Raw genomic sequence first — 17024 nt, forward strand, 5'->3', positions numbered from 1 at the left:
CCTCAACGCCCACCGCCGCCACAGCTGGGTGAAGACGCCACTGCTGCTGCTGCTGCTGCTGAACCGGGTGCAGATGAGTGACTAAAGTTATAAATAAAACCTTTTTTTTTCTGTTTTTCTGTTTTGTTTTTCATTTTCTCTGCATCTTAAAACTTCATTGTTGTTGTGTTGTTGGCGACTGTACAAAGGAATGAACCAGTGGAACAAAAACAAAAAAATAAGAATAAAAATAAGAAGTAGAAGAACCGATGTGGAGGGTGTGGGTGTGTGAAGTGACTCAAGACTCAAGGAGGGAGGAAGAGGAGGAAGAGGGGGAGAGGGGAAAGAAGAAGTAGTAGTAGTAATAATAAAAGTGGGAATGGTCCAAAGCAGCACGTCATCATCACATCTCTAATTTATTTATTCATTTATATATATTTTTTTGTTTCTTTTTCTCGTCTTTTTCTTTAAATCACTCACTCCACCACACCACCAGGCACTGTTTTTTGTTTTTGTTATGTTTTCGCTTTTTCAGACTGGGAAACGCAGGGCCACCAGAAGCTGCAAAAAAACAAAAAAGAAAAGGAAAAAGGAAAAAAAAAAACAGAAAAAGAAAGAAATAGATCAGTGAACCAGGGGGTGAGGCGATGGCATGAACAGCTCGGGATTCAGACGGTCGTTGCTTTAACCAAGATTATTATGAAGAAGAGAAGGAGGAAGAGGAGGAGGAACCACTTTGACACCAGTGTGTTTATGTTTTAATGTGAATAAAATGGCTTCGCTGCAGCCGCCATCGCACGCCGTTCGCTCGCTCACTCTCTGGTTCTCAGATCCACGAACGGACAAAATGAAGCTTTAAGTCTGCAGACGAGTTAACATGAAGGAGAGGCTAGGCTAATGAACGTAGCCGCCTAGGCGTTGATTAGTTTGGATGTCAAAAGCTTTTGATAGGCATGGCTTTCCATGGCTTCAATCTACAAAACATATTTACAACATAGATAATAACATCTACAAGAAATCTACATTTTTTTTTCTCCGTTGAGGGTTTTTTACAAAACCTGTAAATCGCCCCGCCCCCTCCCCCTCCATCCCTCCCTCCCCGTGTTTTTTTATTCTCTGTCTCTCTTTCTTTCTCCCACTCCCACAACAACGACAGCTCTTCCGTGTTTCCCCACCTCTTGGTTTTTAACCCAGCCCAACGGTCCAAAGGCAAAACCCCGACTGCCGCTCCTGTGTGTGTGTGTTTGTGTGTCTGTCTGTGTTTGTGTGTGTGTTAAGACTGGGCTCAAGAGGAACTGAACAACTGCAGCTTCCAACTATGTGCAATGGGTCTTTTCTTCTCAACCCCCTCACCCCTTCTTTCTTTCTCTCTCCCTCCCTCCCTCCCCCTCCCACCCCCAACCAGAAAAACGCTCTCAACTCGCACAAACCAGAAGTTCTCAGACCATGAAGGAATTCTGATTCTTCAACTTTTCAAGTTCTTTGATTTGCTGTCTCAGAAACAGTATCCTGTGGACGGGAGAGAGGACAGGCGTTAGTTCACATCCATACAAACAAGTCAACGATACATGAACAAATAGCAGCAGTGTTGTTACCTCTGCTCACGCAACGTGGCTTGTATTTCACAGACTCTGACCAAAGACCGGAGGTTTTTGAGCTCGGTGCAGTTCTCCGACATACAGATGCTGCCCATGGTGTGAGCCTCTTCACGTAGCCTCGACGCCTTCAAGGTCAATTCAGAAGAAACAAGAATGAGCTTTAATGTGCACAACCAGAACCATTATAAACTATTATGGGTTACACTTTATAATAACCGTACACTTCTCAATTCATCATTTATGAAGCATTCTTCCTGTTGATTGTTATCTAACATAACATCATCAGCTTGATCTTTATGATACTTCATCTAACTAGTTTGATTATCTGCCCTTTTAATTATTGCTGTTTTTAATAATCACTGTTATAATAAACTTGTAAGGTCTGATATACAATTGAAACCCAGCTAGTGTGTAGTTATCACAGGTTGTAAATAAATGAAGCACAGACCTGCTTCTCTGCGTGTTCGGCCGGCCAACCCTGCACGTGTTTGATAAGATTCTCATTGAAGTGGGCGGCGAGGGTGGGGGTGAAGGTGCAGGAGGGCCGGGCTGCGGAGGCGGAGGGGGGGGCGGAGGCAGAGTTGGGGGCATTGCTGCTACTGGAGGCGACGTGGTTGGGACCCGGGGAGGGACTCCTCTGACTGCTGCAACCAACACAGGGAGGAGAAATGTGAAGAACATCCATAGATATGAATTCTGTATCTTGCAGAAAATGTTAATAATTAATAAGCTCTGCATTTGAAATAAAATCTTTGCATATCTTATGGTTTATGGGTGTGTAATTGTTTGTAAAAGTTGTCTTGTTATCCATGTTATCGTCACTACAGATGTGTATTGTGACATATTTTAAAAGCACCACGTCAGCATTTTCAGCCAGTTTGTCTCTACGTGACTGTACAAATAAAGTTATGTTCACACAAATATTAACATGTTTATAATATTCCCAGATCCACTTTGGATTTGGAGAATGACCGACTTTGCTTTCTGGTGTTTTATCGACCAAACAACTCATCAAAAAAAATCAATTGTCAGATGAGTCAATAATGAAAATGTTAATTAGATAGACTTACAGTTGTGAATCTTCACTAAATCAACACTCTGCCTCATGTGAATTAACATTTTAATGAATGTTTTTCCCTTAAAATGTTCAATGTAAACACTCTAACCTGTAGTAATAAATATCTGTCATCAATCTCACTACTTATTTGCTCCTTTTAGTAAATTATTGCACAAACAACTGCATGAAATCAATGAATGAATGAATGAATGAATGAAACAACTGTTGTTCCTTTAACGACCAGCAGATGGTGCCGACGTGCTGCTGGAGTGAACGACCCGTCCTGTTTAGATGGGGTTTTTTTGCCTCTCAAACCATCATTATGATCTAATTATCTATAAATAATCATCAATTTGCCTGTTTTTTGTCATGTTGTTGCATGCTGAGTTGTGAGTTGTGTGCGACCTACCCTTGGCGCTGCAGGGTGCGTGGCGAGGCCGTGGTGACGTCGTGACTGTGCTGCTTATCGCTGGAGAGGGACTGCTGGGACGTGGGCTGGGGATGAGACGCCTGCTTCACCGCTGGCGTGCTCACCTGAACGCATCACCAAGACACAGACATTAAAAACACATTTTCATTGGCAACAAAGCACCAAACGCTTCCGAAATCCATCGTTTCATGGCCACATTATTCAAAAAAGCTCCACAAAACGACACTGTTTTTGTTGTTTTTAAACTAAAGATGCATCCAACTCCATTTGCAATGATTAAATGTTTTTTTTCACACAACAACCTACTTCCACCCTGCAAACAGGAGCTGTTCAGTAATCTGCAATATGAGTAAATTTATCGAATAACCTTGATAAAGAATTAAAAACGTGCCCATCAGTCACTAAATTTAAAAAGATGTTTAAAACTAAGGTATTCAATGCAATGAATATAAAAGATTATGATACAGTAAGCCAAGTATTAGTAAAAAAATTTAAGATAATAACGTATAATGACAAGTAAAAACCAAAATACGATACACAAGGACAAATGCATTGATTACTAATTAGCAATGAATGTATTGACCTGTGTAATAAGATTGGTACTGCGATGGACAGTCCAGTCCATTGCTATGTACTGTATGTGTGTATATATAATATAAACTAGGGATGCACAATAACTTTTTTTTGAAACCGATACCAATAACCGATAACATACCTGGAGATAAGAAAGACTAGTGAGGAGGTTTGACTCTTTAAATGAAGATATTCTATTAGCAAGCCCTTCAAACATTCGCTAAAAGATATGAAACAAAACGTTTTGATATCTCAAATGAACATCGATTTAAATAAGGTGCATTACTTATTGATATAAAAATAAAGGCCTATAGAACTGATGCAAATATTTTGAATCAGGATTTTAAATAATTTGACCGATAATTACTGCGCATCCCTAACATAAACTTAATAAATTGTAAGACTCTTTCTTAGATAATCTTATTTATTCTTCTCAGTTGAGTTTAAAAAAAAATCATTGTTAAATTGTGTTATCTCGTTACCTAGCTCTGTTATGCAACTTTTAAATAGGGTAGGCAAAATAAGCTGCGGCTTCAGCTTGACATAGTAATCCAAAATGTATCTATGTATATATTATGTTCTGTTGAATGGACGAATAAACTACTACTATACTACTTTAGACTCAAGTAATCCACACAAGGCTTCCTCACTAAAAAGCTTTAAAAAGTGAAATCTCTGTCGCTTTTTTTTCTCCAGTGTGACTCAAGAGGAAATCTACTTGTGCTGAAACAGGGAGTTAGTTCCTCTACTGGATTTAAATCAGTGTGGTCTCTCTCTTTACCTTTGGCTGTGATATGACGGGCTGCGTGCTGAGATGGGGCTTATGAGGACCGGCGTTGGTCTGTGGTGTGCTGATCCTCGGAGAAACATAGGACCTGGGCGACGAGGCGTCCGACGTTAACGACATCGGCGACTGGTTCGATTGCTGAGCTGTTTATAGAGAAAAAAAGAATAAAGAGGGACAATAAGGAATCAATAGAGTCAAGAAATTCAATATCCAGCAGCAGGAAACACCACAGACGTTTTCTTGTTCTTCAGACACTTGAGTTTTCAAGCACCTTCAGTTTGAAACTACATTAAAGTGTCAGTACAAAGAGAAATATGTGAGATGTTGCCCTTGACACAAATACAAATATAGTTTATGTGAAAGGCTGCAACAAAGGTGAGGAAACAGACTTTATGATATCAATATTAAACAAAAGGTGTTAACCTCAGAGGAAACATTAAAACACTTAAACCCTGCTGCTTCTGTGAGGCGTTCACTTACCTTGGTTGGAGAGTTGAGCAGCTTGAGAGAGGATAGTAGTGATATTAAAAGCCGATGGTCCAGCAGTGAGGATCTTATGAAGCATCGACTGTAATGAAGCTTGTGTGACAGCAGCTGTGAGAACTAGAGAGAGATGTGGAAAGAAAAATAAATGAAAGTTTGTCAGAGCAGTGATACTGATCTGTTGCTGCAGTGTGTCAAAGTTAATCTGTACGAATCATTTAGCTTGAACGGACTCGGCGTTAATCAAAATGAACATGTTTCCACTGAGGATGCAGTCGCAGTGAAACAACTCTGCAGAGGGCTTTTATTTTGAAAATGGAAGAGACAAATAACTGATTCACCAACACAGAAATACGGCAAGATAAAGATGCTCGTCATGTCATCCAGGAGTTTCTATTATTATCTTATTATATTTTTTGCTAACAAGGTCAATAATGACTGTAATTTGCTCTTGTTACTTTCACTACAGCTTAACCGAGGCTGTTGAGGCCCAATCAGGGAGCGACCATGGGACGGCGACCATCAGCCCGTCACCAGCACAACCTCAGGGTTTTAAAACTACAAAAGGACCAACACCGTAGGGCTGCACGATTATGGCCAAAATGATAATCACGATTATTTTTGTCGATATTGAAATCACGATTATTAATCACGATTATACATTATGTTAGATAAAACATGTTTTTATTGCACTTTCTATTTGAAACAAACAATAGGCTATGTGAACAAGGCTTTCAGTTCAAAATAAAACGTAAAATAAAAATAAATAATAGCCTAAAATAAAATTTACCCAAGACAAAGGGCTAGCGAAAAATAAATGCCATTGCAGAGTGCAGAGGTGTCATTCTGTACAGTAGCGTACAGATACTTGTGTAAAAAACAAAAAATAAAAAATAAATCTGGTAGAAGTAGCTGCTGATTCAACTCCTTTACTCAAATAAAAGTAAGAAAGTACAGGCTCTGAAATGTAATTTCAAAGTAGACTATAGGTAAAAATTAATTTTTGCCATCAATGATACACAGAGATGTGTGGGCAAGAGTCTGTCCAGCATGGACCAAAGCACAGCACGGGTGGTTCAGCAGCAATTTGGAACGAATTAAAAACATTTAGGCTAATTAACAGACCAAGTGTTTTCACACAGGCAGCGTCCAGCAGGTCGGCCTGGCTCAACTGTGCTGCCACCAAAACGGCCATAGATCGCCGTTACCGGCCGTTATGATCACGGTCGGAACGTTTTATTTACACGACGTATGTAATTAACACCAAAACGGCCGCGTGGGGTGACGGGGTCTCGGCCCAGCTTAGAGACCACCCTGCAGCCCGACCTCGATCCGATCCAGAGAGAGACGGCGACAGTAGACAGCCTGAGGTGCTGACTGACCAGACACAGACACACGTCATGTCTGTACTGTCGCCGTCTGCTGCCGACATCGTCTCACTCTCACTTCAGAGTGAGATCCATACAGTCTAGGAGTGAGACGTAACACCGGGCGCAGAAGGTGACACAGTACAGCAGCATCTGAAGGTGCCGACTGACCGGCCGGCCGGGACACACACTCTGGACTGTAAACAACATGTAAAGGGAGGATGCGCTCGCTTGTTAGTTAGGCAGCTTCATGGAGCCCTGACCTCTCGTTCGCCCCCTGGTGGTTGGCGGACTATTGGTTGAGAAAGCGCTTGATTTGATGCAGCACAGCCCGTTTTTTTACATGTTAATAATCGTGACGATCATCTTAATTTAATCGTGGCAGCCAAAATCGTGATCGTGATTAAAATTCGATTAATTGTGCAGCCCTACAACACCGTTCTCAAAAAACTCAATTTTCAGGGCTCGAACAACTCTGGAGAAGTGTGGACAGCAGGAAAACGTCATCCGCACACCCAGACAGCACAAACAGCTTAATTTGGCCATAAACTATGATTTTAGCTTCTTTCTAAACTAGGGACTGATCGTCTGGGCCCAAAAAACTAATATTCAGTACATTAGCCAAATACATTGTGAATATATTTCCATTCAAAATTCAAACCTCAAATTTCAATTTTCATTCAATTATCAATTAGTTGGGGAAATGTTCTTCATTGGTGGAATAATCAAAAGGTAACTTTATTTACTTTATCACAGTACTGGTTTAAAAATCAGGTGCAAAATATAAATGTATATACACTACATGATAAATGTTGTTTATTTGACCACTCTGAATTGAATCACATTCACATTTTGTTCCTGAATCCACCAAACTGCTGCGATCAGAATAATCCTGGATCCAAGGTTTCCAGATCCTACTAAAAAGTTTTGAACACCACAAACTGAGGGTTTGATCCAGATTAAAACCAAGACTGGATTACGTGATCCAATCCGATCCCAGAATCCATTTTTAGTCTTGAACAACCAAAATCTAATCAGATTACTTCTGAACAACTGGGCTCTGCTCCTGAACAACCATTGGACCAAATGTCTGACGTGTCATAATAAATGTTGGTCGGTCGACCTCAGCCTCTCACACACACACAGATGAAGCAGAGCAAGGAGTCAATTCCCCAACAACAGTGTCTTTTTTCTCTCACTACGCCTGCATGAAGTGACTAACACAACGTCTGAAAACGCCATGGCAACACGACGCTGGAGAGAGACAAAAATATGGAGGCCAGGTTGGTCGAGCTGCTGCTGCCTCCTCCTCCCATCATCATCACAGCCGATACGAACCAGAGTAAAAAGCACTGATGCACAAAGCAGCTTCTTCTGCCACTGAGCTTTCAAACAAATCTTTATTGACACTTGTCAATAGTGACGATGGTGCACATGGGGGGCAACAGGCCTTTTTGTTTTTACTCGTACAGTGTGAGCACAGAGATCGTGAGCTTTGGCTTCACACTGCAGATGATTGACTAAAAATCGTACAGTGAATCAGACGCAGGACTCAAACTGAGCTCAGACCAGCAGGACAGAACCAGATCATCATGTCGTCGTCTAGACAGACAGCCGACAGCAGATGCAGCAGCCGCAGCAACAGCCTGAACGTGAATAATCTGCATCTTAAGGCGCCGTTTCCACTGCAGGACCGTCTGGGTAATTTTACAGGGCCTAAACGAGTCCCTGCCCCGAAAAACTTCAGGTCGGGCTTGAGGTTTACTCGGTGCTGATCAAAGCGTATGGATGTAGACATGTTTCTGAATGGAATAAGGCCTCCCCTTGCATCCCTCAGACACAAAGTATAACAGGCTGCTGATGACTCATGATTACATAGTGTACTGCAGACTGGAAATAAGGAATCATTATGTCATAAATATTACTGTCTTGGTCAATTTGACCCTGATCAAATACACAATCCAACAACTCCACAACGCTCTGGTGGACAAGTTGTGACCTGCACATTCACCACGCTATGAGATAATAACAGAACTTTACCAGACAGAGTTGTTTTAGAGGGAAATTCATGCAAAACCGCTCTCGTCGGGACAGTTTTTCATCAAGCAGTCTCTGCATTTACCTCTAAAACAACTCTGTCTGGTAACGTTGTGTTATTATCTCATAGCGTGGTGAATGTGCAGCTCACAACTTGTCCACCAGAGCGTTGTGGAGTTGTTGGATTGTGTATTTGATGAGTTTGATGAGGGAAACCAAGAAATCCCATCAGCCTCCGTAGCGTAGCTCTGAGCAGCTCACGGCTCTGCTCCGCCGTTCTAAAAATAGCTTGCACCGAAAATTAAAGGTAACAAACCTACTGCTATGACTATAGGGATTATGGCAATGGGCCAGTTTGCCAAGATGTTGAACCATCCCTTTAATGAAAGACATATGATAAGTGGACAGCAAAGATCAAAACAACATTTTTACAACCCGGTATTATTAGAAAGCGTCTATACTGCCAGAAAAACCAACAACAACCAGAGCAGGAAACAAAAAAATGCAGCACAATGATCGAAACCGTTGCACGTCGCCTCAAGAGTCCGAATGGTTCCCGTAAAAATCGTCTCTCTATACCAGGAACTGCTTCAGTGGGAACGCGCCTATAGATCTGCGTCGTTTCTTACCTTCGTTGATTTTCGCCATGTCCACGCTGGCGTTGTTGAGCTGCAGCGCGGTCTGAAGTGCTGGGAGGAGCTGGCGGAGCAGGGTGGGGTCTTGGAGCAGCGGAGGGGCGGGCGACTGCAGGACCGGAGACACGGGCACCGTGGACGCCGACGACGAGCCGGGCGGCCCCGATGACGGGTTCAAGCTCCCTGAGCCTGAGGATGATGACGACGACTGGGACTGGGACTGGGAGGAGAGCGTCGCCGAGGGCTTCTCCGCCTGGGACGACTCTGTGAGGGACCGACAGGGGGCGACACGTGAGTGAAATCCAGAAAACACGCACAACAAGAAGGAGCTTTTGTGTTCCTGTCTGTGGAAATAAACTATGGAACAGTTTGAATGTCCAAACATAATCCAGTTCAAAAAGAAGTACAAAGAAATGATTTTCTATATGTACAGGAATGAGGTTTGACAATTACAAGGTGCTTATTATTGGCATTTACTTACTTATTTTTCTTTGTATATGTGTTTATGTCTTTATACACTGCTCAAAAAAATAAAGGGAACACTTAAACAACACATCTTAGATCTCAACACATCTTAGATCTCAATTAATGAAATATTGCAGTTTAAAACCGTTATTCAATATATAGTAGAGTGTGTTGAGAACAAAATAACATAATCAAAATTATCATCCCAGGTTGATTTCACACGGGTGTGATATACTTGGAGTTACAATGTGTTGTTTAAGTGTTCCCTTTATTTTTTTGAGCAGTTATATTGGAATAAATCCAGCTAAATTGACTTTAGCTGGACTTTAGCTTAAATTGATTTTTTTATGACTCTGTAAGACAAAAACTGTTTAGTAAGGTAGATCCAAATAATGAATTTGTGTGGTTAGACGATGCTGAGTAGGGGTGGGAGAAAAAATCGATTCACATAGATATCGCGATATCTTTTTTGACGATTTTTAAATCGATTTTTTTTTTCAAAAATCGATTTTTTTTTTTTGAAAAAAAATTGTTTTTTGAATTTTTGAAATTTTTTTTTTTGAATTTTTTTAAATATTGTGCAATGTGTATTTGTTAGCCTCTTTTACATACAGAGAGTACAGGCTTTGAAAAGGGTTTAAGTTCATTTTATAATGGAGTATGTTAATTTATAGGCTCCTACAGTGTTTGTGTGCAGATAAATGTTAAAAATGCGACTAAAAATCGAGAGAATCGGCAATATCGTAGAATCGCAATTTAAATCGAATCGGCATCCAAAAAATCGTAGAAGAATCGAATCGGGAGAAAAGCATATCGTCCCAGCCCTAATGCTGAGAAGCTAAAACATCTTTTTCAGTTGAATATAGTTTATTTTCTTGAAAAGGCTTGGGCAATGAGACGAAGAGCGATATGTAGTTGAGTACTCTAAAATTGTTTATTTATGTCACACTTGTATGGCAGGTAACACCAACAGGAAGGACTGTTTAGTCTTTTTCAAATTCATTCATTCATATAGATTATAATGACAAGGAAGCTTGATAGTTAATTTATGAATAGGGGGTGAGAGTAAATAAGTTTCACTTCTTCCCACTGAAAAATCTAATTATTTTCATTTTCAATTACTTTTATCTTTCATGTGTTGTCTTTGTAAAGTATTTATTTGTTATGTCGGTCCATTACTGTATTATTTTTAGTTGGTTAGTTTCAGTTTATTTTTCGAACATGTTAAAAGAAATAAGTGTAGTTCCTTCTTTTTTTTTTTTTAAACTTTTTATTGGTTTCCATCGGAAAACATAAAAATAGGACAAGAGCAGAAAGGGCTCAATAACAACAAAGCAAAAAAAAGGGAAATTATATATGTACATAAATAAAAATAAATAAATACAAAGACAAACACCAGACAAGAGAAAAATCCCCCCCTTCCCGCCCCACCCCAGGCAGCAAGGACACATCAGTTCAAGGACAGGCTCAGAACATCAGATTATACTTGGACAAAAAAAAAAAAAAGAGAAAAAACAAAAAAAACAAAATAGAGGAAACACACAACATACGAGGCTCTAAACATCAATTTGAGGGCACAAAAGGTTCTTAATTTTTTCTATTGACGAAGTCCAGGAGGTAATAGTGGCTTGCTTTGCGTTGTGCATTCTGGCTACTGACAGCTCCATGTACAGGATATCTAACAAAGAAAGTAACCAGTGAGTCCGAGAAAGAGAATGAGGAGGTTGCCAGCGAAGTGCTAGCATCTTTTTGGCAGCTGTCAGGCTAGCAAACAAAGCAGGGTAGTGGTAACTAGGTAAATTCAAAGCAGAGGTATCATTCAATAAAAACAATTTGGGACAGTACGGAATTAATACATCAAAAAGTTTAGTCAACGTTAAGGATATCATTTCCCAAAAGGTTGTGACTTCTGGACAGTACCAGTACATATGCATGAAAGATCCAACATCACGATTTGGGCAGAGATCACAATTAGGAGAGGATACAAGTTTCATTAGATGGAGTCTTCTAGGTGTAAGATACATCCTATGTAAAAATTTGAAGTGTATCAATTTGTGATTGGGATTTTTGGAAACATGATCTAGATTACTCCAAACAGTTGTCCAACATATATCTTTCTCCGTAATATCAAGATCTCTACTCCAAATATAACCAATATTTAAAGATTTACAACCAGAATTTAAAAGAGCATAAATTTTGGATGTTAGACCTTTAGTTTTACCTCTGACATTTAATAAAGAGTAAAGTGGATGAGTTGCCAACTTTTCACCCCATGGAACGCCGTAAGTGCGCATAGCTAGTCTGAGTCTAAGATAAAAGAAAAAAGAACTCTTTGCGACATTGTACAGGGAACATATATCATCAAAAGATCTCATCCCATTTTCTTCCCAAACATCCATTAAAATGTTGATTCCCTTAGTAGACCATTGAGGGAGCTTAAAAGGAGCTCCTCCCGTGGTGAGGTCAAAATTGTTGAAAAGAGGGCTATGTGTGTGCCATTTTAAAGAAATCTGACATTGTTTCTCTATTGCTCGCCATGTTGACAATAAAAAAGACATAATAGGACCAAGTTGGCGTTGAGTACTCTTGGAAGGGAAAGCAGAGAAAACAAGGTCCTGTAACCTATGTGGGTAAGCCAAGTTTTCTTCAATTGGTCTCCAGGAGACCACCATAGATGGATCAAACCAAACAGATATTGGACGAATTATATAGGACCAAGAGTACAATTTAAAATTTGGAACATTTAAACCCCCATCCTTCTTGCTCCTTTGCAGTGTAGACAACTTGAGACGTGGTCTTTTACCACCCCATATAAAGTTTGTAGTGATCTTATTCAGACTGTCCCAGTAGTTTTTGGGAGGTGCAAGAGGAATCATATTTGAATAAAAATTTATTCTTGGTAGAACATCCATTTTAATTATGGATATTCTTGCTGACATTGAAATAGGTAATTTTGTCCATCTTTCCATATCTTCCTCAACACGTTTAAAGGGATAGTTCACCCTAGAATGATATTTCGCTCATTATCTACTCACCCTCATGTTGACTAAGGGCTGGAAGAAGTTTCAGAGTCCTCCGTCCCTTCTCTGAGTTACAGGGGGTCTTAGCGTAGCAGTGCATTTCAAGGCAACGGTTGTAAAGGGACACCAGAGCTCTTCGTAAAAAAACACACACAAAAAAACATCCAAATACCTCCATGATGCTCGTATGTAATGTCCGTCTTGTGCTGAAGCCCCAAATTGCGTAATTGTCCCGAAAAAAATTAAATAAGTCCACATTCCAAGCATGTTTGTAGCATTAGCTCTGTGTCTGTTGTCCGGTCTTCCGCTGCCAGCGCGCATGCGCAAGGTTCGCACTGAGACCGACTCGAGTCTCAGTCTGGTTGCGCATGCGCGCTGGCAGCGGAAGACCGGACAACAGACACAGAGCTAATGCTACAAACATGCTTGGAATGTGGACTTATTTAATTTTTTTCGGGACAATTACGCAATTTGGGGCTTCAGCACAAGACGGACATTACATACGAGCATCATGGAGGTATTTGGATGTTTTTTTGTGTGTGTTTTTTTACGAAGAGCTCTGGTGTCCCTTTACAACCGTTGCATTGAAATGCACTGCTACGCTAAGACCCCCTGTAACTCAGAGAAGGGACGGAGGACTCTGAGACTTCTTCCAGCCCTTAGTCAACATGAGGGTGAGTAGATAATGAGCGAAATATCATTCTAGGGTGAACTATCCCTTTAAATATGTGTTGGAAATTTTTGGTAGCGATAACTGATAAGGTGGGATAAATATCAACACCTAGGTATTTGAAAGAATTAACCACCGGGATAAGAGATGGAAGTGTAGATAGACTAACAGATGGATTTAAGGACATTAGTTGAGACTTAGTCCAATTAATCTTGTACCCAGAGAGGTTACTAAACTCTAACACACCCAGAAACTAAACTTACAAGATAAAATATACATGTACAAGTGTTTATGTAACAGTTCAAGGTTAAAAAAAGAAAATTATTGTTTTGCTCTTTTAAAATCACATGTGAAATTATTCTACTCTGACTTGTTTCGATGCCTTTTTTCATTACAAATCTATGTGTGGCACAGAAATTATGAATAATTTACACTTTATCAAAGATTATTAAATCTAAGATGTGTTCACAACAAATAAAGTTTTCTATAATCACTACAAATGAAATAAATCAAACTACTTTAGGTCATAACAGAGCAGCAGCAGCAGCAGCAATGTTCTGTGTGTATGACCCTTAAAAATGTGAAATATTATAAATAATATTAATACAAAGTGCACTTACCAGTTTCTTTTTAGATTTGTTTCAACTATGAGATATTGTCAGAAACTTATTTAGTCTGTTCTCAGCTTCCATACATCACAGGAGGAAACACTGAGCAGCTGGCGCCACCTGTCGGTCAGAGAGAGGAGCTGCAGGGAAACAACATAAAAACAGCTGCGTCCTATGAGATCATTTACAACTTAGATAATGAGACACTTTAATCACTGATGAGTTGTTAATAACATCACAACAGACTGAACAGCTGCTGCTCTGCACTGAACACTTAGAGTTGCTATGTTTTGATGTAATTAATATGTTTTTTCTACTGTAAATATTAAATATTATAGGCTGAAGTCTGGAAGATAAATAAAGAATATGAATATAAGTACATTTATACTTTTTAAACTATAGTTTCTTATTTATTTTTGTGTTTGTTTAGATTTAGTTGCTTTGTATTTTTGTACTTTTACTCATTTGAGTACATACACCGTAGATCCATCTCTCAAACACTGCAACATTTCTTCTGTCATTGTGCTGCTGTGCTGTTTGAATGCTTATCTGAGACTTTTGCCTGAAGACTAAACCTGTAACTTTGTGCTTTAAATAATCAACCTGTTTGAAACTGCATGAAGAATATTGATCGTTTAAACTCTAAACCGATCCTAACATCTATAAAATAAAGTATTATAGTTTGTGTTTTACATGCAGACTCTGTAAATAGGTAATTCAGAGAGAGCTACAACAGGAAATCAGTGAGGAAGGCTGGATAAAGATTTGTGCTCAGATACAAATGCCAATTCATGGAGAGAGTTTCAATGGAAGATAGTAAAAGATTTTCTCTAAACTGTGAACACAAACCCCAATTTTTAAGCTACATTCACAAAACCTCAGACTCTTCTTGCAAAACCAAACTTTCACCTCAAAACAGTTCAATCTGTGCCCAAAACTGAACTATGTTGTCAAATCGTGCCCCGAGTCAATCAAAATTAAAAACACTACTGAGCAGCCACTAAACACTACATAGAAAAATAGAAAACACAACGCTCAGCACATGAAGCTGTAGAAATAAATGTTTATCGTTCACTGTAGCTAAATGCATGTTGCAAAACAAAAAACCTGTGCATTTACACTGTAGCACTTCTCTCCTTCCCTTTCTTTCACCCTCCTCCTTCCCTCCCCACATCCACTTTATCCCCTTTTCCTTCCTTCTTCTTTTTTCTTCCCAGTTCATCCCTCCCTCCCTCCCTCATCCTTTCTTCCTTCACCCTGTCGTCTCTCATCTTCTCCTCTTGCAAAACAAAAAACCTGTGCATTTAGCACTTGTACATAGTAAAAAAAAGAAGTACAAAAACCAGAAATCCTGTGCATTTACACGTAGCAGTTGTACAGTACAAAGACAAACAGAAATCTTCTGCATTTAGCATTTGTATACCGTAAGCCTACGTAAAAAATAAAGTACAAAAATATAGAAATGAGAAGTGCATAATAACTCAGCCACAACATCATTTCTCTGTACTGGATCAGGCCACAGGACTTCATCCTGAACTGGCTTACAGTAGGCTATATGTGCCCTCACATCATTTGACACAAGTGTTATCAATTTTGAGTTGTTGTGTTCAACCGGTGAAACTTGTGCTTTACTTGTGTTTGACTTTTGCCACCTGTGCTCAGCATTATGCAACACAGGTGCATCACAATGAAAATGTGTTGGTAAGATGTGTCTAAACAGGTGAAAAGTGCTGATGGTTTTGCCAAAAGAAGTGACTGATTCAATCAGTGGGTTCAGGCAACTGAGAATTTGGTTCAGACAACAGGGTTTAGTGTTTTAGCAATTGAGAAAAACTGTAAATGAGGCGCGTTACAAACTACTCAGTGAAGCCGTTCTCCTCCGACTTGGCTCATCTCAGCCACGAAGCTGCTAAACTGTTTTTTTTTTTTTCCTTCTCTCCTTTGGTGAGGGGAGGGAGGAGTAGGGAGGGACGAGACAACCGCATAAGTGATGATGATTGGTTGAGGCAGAGTAAGGTTTCATGCTAAGCCAATCAGAGGCAGTGTTCAGTTTGTACACAAACCACACACGCACGCAGTTTAGCCTCACACACACAAACTAGCAGAGGGAAGCTGCCGAGTTCAGAGGTAAAGTACAGACACTACTTTAATCTCCTTGAGGTAAAAGACAAGAACATAGGCTACATGTGAGGTGTAGCTACATTATGTCCCGGAGCGAAGTGTTTGTCCTGAGCTTCTGCTCACCTGACTCTGTGCAGCTTCTTCATTAAATCCAAACAGTCCGACACAGTGACGCACTGCTCCTTTAGACTCTAAAGTCTCTGTAGCTCATCAGCCCGGAACTCTTCCAGAGCAGGTACAGCGCAGCGTTGTGACCTCAACCGTGGTTGATGAGAGCAGAAATGTTGTTGTTGTAGTGAAAATGGGCGAGCTCGTGAACACGCTAATTTACACAAAGTCAAAACGAGCGATAAACCGCGTATCTCGCGTTTGGTCGCGCGTCACAACTCGAGCGAAAAAAAAGCGTTCCTCGTGTTTGGTGGAACACGATGAAATAGACGAAGACGCGAAGGTCCCGTCGCCATAAAAAAATCGGGTGTATTGCGTCGCAAAAAAAAAAAGTCGCGTCTACCGCGTCTCGCGCCTAATCGCGTCTTTGCGTCACGGCCTTTTACACCGCGGACGTAACGAATAAACGGTGACGGTGTGAACGAACAACATAGAACAGGACCAGACGTGGCGCTGTTTCCTCTTTTCACCGACAGCTCCACTCTCCCTTACTTACACTAACTACTGTTATTGTTGAGGCCAGAGAATTGTGGGACTTGTAGTTTTTGACCAATCGCAGGTTGTGCTCTTTCTGTTTTGTGATTTTCCCGGTTCACGCATGTATTTTTTTTTAGGGGCAAATGCGAGACTAAAATTATTGAAGACTTGAACACAATAATTCAACAAATTTAAGACATTTTAAGACCTAAAATTTTGATTTTCAAATTTTAGACTTTTTAAGACCCCGCGGATACCCTGTTATTTCATATAAAAGTTTAAGTGCAAACATATTTAATGATGCTGTGTATTATATATTATATATTTAAGACCATCTTTGAATTTTCTAATAAATGTAATACTTTTTAAGGCCTTAATTTTAGATACATGAATTTAAGACTTTTTAAGGATCCGCGGATACCCTGAGAAGTTGTGTGCTCGCAGCAGGACAGATAATCAGATGGATAATCGGTAAAGTTAATAATTTCACTTTATGTGCCCATGAATAAATTAATTTCGATGTTTCCTGTTATTGTTGCCCAAACGCAA

General features: G+C 40.0%; 1 protein-coding gene across 1 annotated transcript; it reads right to left on the reverse strand.

The window, feature by feature from the left end:
- Positions 1-1374: 1374 nt before the first annotated feature.
- LOC146966264 (WW domain-containing adapter protein with coiled-coil-like) lies at positions 1375-11705 on the reverse strand. The gene is made up of 8 exons (XM_085763958.1): positions 11681-11705; positions 8941-9210; positions 4905-5027; positions 4419-4567; positions 3044-3168; positions 2026-2221; positions 1575-1702; positions 1375-1488 (listed from the first exon to the last, which is right to left on the reverse strand). Exons 1-8 carry the CDS (start codon positions 11703-11705, stop codon positions 1419-1421), a joined length of 1086 nt encoding a protein of 361 aa, XP_085620084.1. The 3' UTR covers positions 1375-1418.
- Positions 11706-17024: the final 5319 nt, after the last annotated feature.

This window comes from Trachurus japonicus, chromosome 20 (genome assembly GCF_045865225.1).
Source record: "Trachurus japonicus isolate A0001 chromosome 20, Traja_1.0".
Lineage (NCBI taxonomy): Eukaryota > Metazoa > Chordata > Actinopteri > Carangiformes > Carangidae > Trachurus > Trachurus japonicus.